Genomic DNA, 6,293 nt, shown 5'->3' on the forward strand with positions numbered 1-6,293 from the left:
TTGGAGAGACCAAACAGCCACTTCACAAGCGCATGGCACAACATAGAAGAGCCACCTCCACAGGACAAGACTCAGCAGTCCATCTGCATCTAAAGGTCAAAGGTCACTCTTTCAAGGATGCCAATGTTCACATTTTGGACAGAGAGGACAGATGGTTTGAAAGAGGAGTGAAAGAAGCCATCTATGTCCACTGTGAGCTACCATCTTTGAACAGAGGCGGGGGTTTACGACACCAACTCTCTGCCATCTATAATCCAGTTTTGAGATCCCTTCCCAGACGCCTTAACGCCCACTCACATCCTGGGCCATCTGACCTCAGGAATTCGCATGATAAGGTGGGGCCAGGTTTCACAATGAACTCACCCGAAACTCTGGCTGATTGGGACCCACACCCAATTTCACACCTTGGCTCAGGCGATTAGAGGATCATCAGGGGGTCCTTTTGTCCCTCTGTGGGGGGTCACTCCCACTAGGTTTATATCTGGGACTCTCCACCATTTGACCTTAGAACTGAAGAAGCTTCTCGGATGAGAGGTGAAACGTCTTCAAGTAACTTAAAGAAGTCCAGACGCTTTTCTTTGCAAGCTCCTTTGACTAAAACAGAGTGGAATTTCCCCAGAGGATGTTTGGGGTGGGGTCTCAACATTTGTAACTGAATAACTGTGGTCTGGAAGGGAGATGGGTTTTATGACCTCTAGGGAGTCACCTACACCCACAGTGTTTTAACTGTCACGCACACACATCCACATGCACACTCACTCATGTGCATCCACACATACACACAGGTATGCGTACACAGTCACACACGAGCACTCACATAGGCACGCGGGAACGCGCACATGTAGGTTTCATGTGCTCGTCCACATAGACACAGACACAGAGTTTGCAGCACACCGTGGGGGGTTTTACGATGGGGACAGCCTCTATAAAGCTGGCTGTAACTAACAAAGGGGTGAAGATTTGGAGAGGGACACCGGCCTCATCTTCCCTTCTAGAAGTGCATGCATAAATGAGGATAAATGAAGATGAGTAAAGATAAATGAAGATGAGTAAAGATGAATAAAGATTTTGTGAAAATAACTACTGAGTTCCGCTGCCATCTCTGGATGCTCGAGGAATAAAAAGAACCGAGGTAAAACTGATTTCACAACATATGGCACAACTGTAAACTGGTAAATGGTCTGTATTTGTATAGCGCTTGGTCCTAAGGAGCCCAAAGCACTTTACACTATACACAATCATCCACCCATTCACACACACATTCATACACTGGTGATGGCAAGCTACGAACTGGCAACCTTGCAATTAAAAGATGAACACTATATGAACATAACTCAGACGCCCTCTACAGGAAAGGGCAGAGCAGGCTGTACCTGCTGCGGAGACTCAGGTCGTTTGGGGTGGAGGGCCCACTCCTGAAGACCTTCTATGACTCTGTGGTGGCTTCTGCTATCTTTTATGGTGTGGTCTGCTGGGGCGGCAGCATCTCTGCTGGGGACAGGAAGAGACTGAACAGGGTGATCCGAAGGGCCAGCTCTGTTCTAGGATGCCCTCTGGACCCAGTGGAGGTGGTGAGTGACAGGAGAACGGCGGCTAAGCTGTCATCCCTGTTGGACAACGTCTCCCACCCCATGCAGCAGACTGTGACAGCACTGAGCAGCTCCTTCAGTGGGAGACTGCGGCACCCACGGTGTGGGACGGAGAGATTTCGCAGGTCTTTCCTCCCCACTGCTGTCAGACTCCACAACAAAGACTTTAACTGATCAAGCACACACATCCACACATGTGCAATAACACTAAGTGCAATAATCTTTTCTGGCATCGTTGTATTTTTACTCAGTTGTATATAGCATTCGTATTCTATTTTTATCTTATTGTATATTTTTATTCTATTTTATTCTACTGTATATAGTATATTATTTTATTCTATTCTGTACAGTTGTGTACTGTATTTATTCTTATTGTATTCTAATTTTTGCGTCATAACTTTTGCACTGTCCACTTCCTGCTGTGACAAAACAAATTTCCCACGTGTGGGACTAATAAAGGTTATCTTATCTTATCTTATCTTATCTTATCTTATCTTAATGCAATCCATTATTATTTAAATTTTCTGTACATTTACGTATTATGATTCATATTGCCGCATTCATTGACCTTGTTTATAGGTAATTTCATTGTTTAATCACATTAAAATGTTCCTAATTTAATGTTTAAAAGCATTTGAAAAAGTCAAAATCCCTTTTGAAATTAAATGAAATGTAAATGAAAAAAAATGTAAAATTAGGGCAACAGACTATTGTCATTACTGAAAATCACCGTATTTTCATTAGAAAGTTATTTTCCGTTATTTTCTGGTATTATTTTGGTGCCCCAGCTGCCAGAATATTACTGTATTTTTAGGATTTTTTTTTACGGTGTGCTTCATGCCCTGGAGGACGGGGCTGTGGCTGCCCACACCCTCTAGCAGATCATTACATGAGGTAACCTTTTAAATACAAGCGCGCTCATGCTCACAGGTGTACACACGGGTGCTCACACACACAAATTACACTCTTTTTGGCTCCTACCTCAAAGCACACTGATCTTACGTGCTGCACAATAATGTTTAATATTTAGTATTTTACTGTTATATTCCCATATATCATCATGATGTTGTTGTTTATTCTATTGCTCTCTTTTTCTTCTGCTTGTTTTCTTTTTTCTTTCTCAACAGGTGATCCAGGTGATTTATATATGTATTTTTTGTTTGCTTATTTTGTTGCTTTTTGTTTTTTTGCCCTTTATTACCATTACCATTCCATTAGTGTATGTCTCCCAACTTTTTTCCAAAGTGGCTTTTTATAAATTCAAGTTGTATCCGCTTTTAATCAATATTTTATTTGAGTTTCCCAAGTTTAGATTAGAACTTATTTTAGCACTGTAATTTAATAATTGTTTGTTCTTTAGATTCTTCTTCTAATCCTGCTCTACTGCAACTGCCCTTCTTAACATGGAGCGAGAGAAACTTTTATTAAGGAGAAACTGGAGTGGCAAAAGATAAGAACTGAAGAACTGGAAGGAGAGAGAGATGTCCTCCGAAGTCAGCTATCATTCCTTACAAGTATGAAACTAGACTTGTTCCATACGCATTATTTTTTGTTTTACAGTCTTCAAATAAACATTACATAATTTATAAATCCCAGTGGAATTCTCTTACTGCCATTGTGTTGATTAAAAGATTTTAGTCAGTTAACTTTAAGTGTTGTGACAGTTCATTCCTAAAGACATCTGGTTCCAAATTGAGTTCAGCCAGGTCTAACTTGATTGATTCATTTTCATAGTTCATAAGATTAAAGCTCCAACTAGAACTAGTTATCATTCATTTATCATAATCTTTCCAAAACAAAGTTAACAACATTTAGATTATGATGTCATTCACTAATTAGCATAAAGGTTATGCCATTACTTTGTGTCAATTTATATTCTTCTCTGTTGTCATTTCTCCCATAAACAATTTTATTATGGCTGAATTTTGTCATTCACATATTTTAGCCTCCTAAGACCCGAACTCTTTCATGGCATGCATTCCTTTGTTTTATGCCAGTGGTGAATTTAGGGATATGATTTGTTTCCTTTATATAGTTTTAGCTATCTTTAAAAGGCTTGTATGTAAGTTTAGCAATAATAAATAACTGTAGGTGCTTTCTACTTTTTATAGTAAGGCCCAGTTATACTTTTACAAATGTTTTTTTGGTTATAAATAAATGGTGACATGTTTCACACTTTACAACAAAGCTCCGATTGATATTGTGGACATTTATAATGCATTTATAAAGTACAATATCATATGTTAAAAATATAAAGTGGTAAAGTTACATATTAAACACAATTCTACTATAAAGCACAAGTGCAACATACGTATAACATAGTTTCCAAGACCGGTTTAACTATATGTTTCTCTGGAGTTTTCAGTCAGGTTTTTTTTCTTAGCCTTCCCGTTTCCACTACAGCTGTTCTTTCCTAGACTGAAGAAATCACATTCAGATTTTTACATTTTACATTTACAGTTGAATACCTCTGATTTTAACATGGACCTCAAACGTTCAAACAGAAGAAACAAAAAACTTCAGCGTCAAAGGTTTTTGTGTTCATGGATCTGTAACAATGTTACCTGATTTATTACTCTGTGTAAAAACCCACAGAGGACTCAGTCATTAAGTATTACTTCGTGTATATCTGCCTACATGATCCATTGTTTTCTTTACCATTTGTGTAAGTCAGCAGAGGTTGCTGTCAGAATGAAACGGAACTATGGATCCTAATAAACTGCACACAGACAAAGCCTGTACAGTGACTTATACAGAAGGACAGAGTCTAAAGTGTTGAAAGAGATGCTGCAAAAGAAAACAAGAGACTAGAGCCTATCAGGAAAACTAGTGAGTGGACCTCTGATTAAAGACTTTCTACCAAACTACAACTGCAGCTGAACAAATGAGCTGTTGGTGGAACTTTACACTCTGAAACATTGAAAGATTCAAAGGATGAGACAGCTCAGCACAGCATGTTATTAACTTCACACATGAAGTGGTTCAGTCCAGTCAGACTTCAGTTTTGCAGCCACCGTCCACATCCTGCTTCTTTGACTGGTCGTCACGGTAACTCTGGACTTTCCTCCAACGAATCCTGAAGTCTGTCAGTCCTTCTGACAGCATGAGGCCTGACAGCTGGACAAAATGTGCAGATGATGAAAAACATGAAGCATAGTTTGAACTTGTGTCAAGTTTGTGTTGGTGACTGAACTGCTGACCTGCTGTGAAACCTGCTGCTGGATCTCTGTGCTGTGCATGTCTGCCTCTGACTGAAGCTTCATTTTCACCACTGTTTGCTTTGTCACTGCTAAAAATGAACCACATATAACAACACAAACATTAGTGTTTTACATGATGACAGGATCTTACAGTGTTTGCATTCTGGACCTCACCTCTGAAACAGAAAAAAGAGAGTCTCAACCCACAGAAGCCATCAGCCCATTCCCCTGACATTAAATTAAATGCTCCACAGTACTCAATTGAATTGAAGTTATCAGGTTGAGAGGACCACCAGTTAGTGAATGTGGAGGTGGTGTTGTCAGACCAGAAGGCCCAGGGATCCCTGTAGAGACCAATCCACACATACTGAACCCCTGATCCATTCAAAGCGAGCGTGATGTTGGATTTCTCCTCTTTGCTTCTTATACTGGTCAGGTCTGTGTGGTATGTCCTGCAGTACGACTGAGCCGCTGACCAGGAGCGGCTCTCCTTCACTAAGATATAACTTGTGTTTTTTGCTGTGAAAGATTAAAAAGGATGAATTTTCAAACACACATTATGAATCTCCTAAAATTGTAGGATAACTATGGCAACAAGTCATTTTTCCTACCATTGTAACACAGGAAAGGGTAAGAAGCTCCACAGGGTCTATCATCCATCTGTGTTTGTCCCTGAAGAGCCACACAGTATTCATTTGTATTTTCATTGTTTGGTTGGCCGTTAGCCCAGATCAAAAACTCATGTGTGCTGCCAACATAAAAAAGTTTTCCCTCCATGGACCACTTCCAGCTGTAAGGATCATCATAGAACCCTATCCAAGCAAAAGCACTGATCCTTGGCGACATTGAAGCAGTTGGTTGATGTTGCTGTTGTAGATGGTGACAAAGTCAGTGAAGTGTTCTCTGCAGTAACTCTGAGCGTCAGTCCAGGTCATCAGCTGGTTCACAAAGTGGTATTTTCTGGAGTGGGGAGGAAGAGTGGAAAGTCCTCCTGAGAGAAATGAAAAGGTTTTATTGTGGAAACTGAATCACTGAAAAAGACTGAAAACTTACAACCATTGAAATAGTCACATAGTGTTTTGTTTAGTATTCAACCTTATTGTCATTACACAGTGAAATACAGTTTGCAGCTAATCAGAAGTGCAAGTGCAATAAGAGAAGATCATATGCAGATAAGAAGAGAGCAAATATACAGATGTACTAAGGGCAAATGTATAGATATACTGATATATACAGATAAGGTTAGAATAATGGTATAGTTATGAACAGATTATGGGGCAGGGATAGCTCATTAGGTAGAGTGGTGGCCCCATGATCGGAAGGTCGGGGGTTCAACACCACTGAACAGCTACCCTGAGGTACCCCTGAGCAAGGTACTGTCCCTACACGCTGCTCCCCGGGCGCTGCATTGGTGGCTGCCCACTGCTTCACTGGGTGAATGGGTTAAATGCAGAGGAACTATTTCCCTATGGGGACTAACACGCAAACTTTACACTTTACAGAG

General features: G+C 40.3%; 1 protein-coding gene across 1 annotated transcript; it reads right to left on the reverse strand.

The window, feature by feature from the left end:
- Positions 1 to 4,413: 4,413 nt before the first annotated feature.
- LOC146712764 (C-type lectin lectoxin-Lio3-like) lies at positions 4,414 to 5,449 on the reverse strand. The gene is made up of 4 exons (XM_085437019.1): positions 5,401 to 5,449; positions 4,964 to 5,308; positions 4,790 to 4,878; positions 4,414 to 4,706 (listed from the first exon to the last, which is right to left on the reverse strand). The coding sequence occupies exons 1-4, from the start codon at positions 5,447 to 5,449 to the stop codon at positions 4,581 to 4,583; spliced, it is 609 nt and encodes a 202-aa protein (XP_085293145.1). The 3' UTR covers positions 4,414 to 4,580.
- Between the last annotated feature and the right edge of the window lie 844 nt (positions 5,450 to 6,293).

Source organism: Copadichromis virginalis, linkage group LG3, assembly GCF_057382275.1.
Source record: "Copadichromis virginalis isolate Kocher_CV1m ecotype Utaka linkage group LG3, C_Virginalis_male_GT1.1, whole genome shotgun sequence".
Lineage (NCBI taxonomy): Eukaryota > Metazoa > Chordata > Actinopteri > Cichliformes > Cichlidae > Copadichromis > Copadichromis virginalis.

Coding starts and splice junctions, on each gene's coding strand:
- LOC146712764 (XM_085437019.1), bottom strand. CDS start 5,449: ATGGATGATAGACCCTGTGGAGCTTCTTACCCTTTCCTGTGTTACAAT. Junction 4,879..4,963: donor CTCTTTTTTCTGTTTCAGAG/GTGAGGTCCAGA, acceptor GTTCATTTTTAG/CAGTGACAAAGCAAACAGTG. Junction 4,707..4,789: donor AGCAGCAGGTTTCACAGCAG/GTCAGCAGTTCA, acceptor CATTTTGTCCAG/CTGTCAGGCCTCATGCTGTC.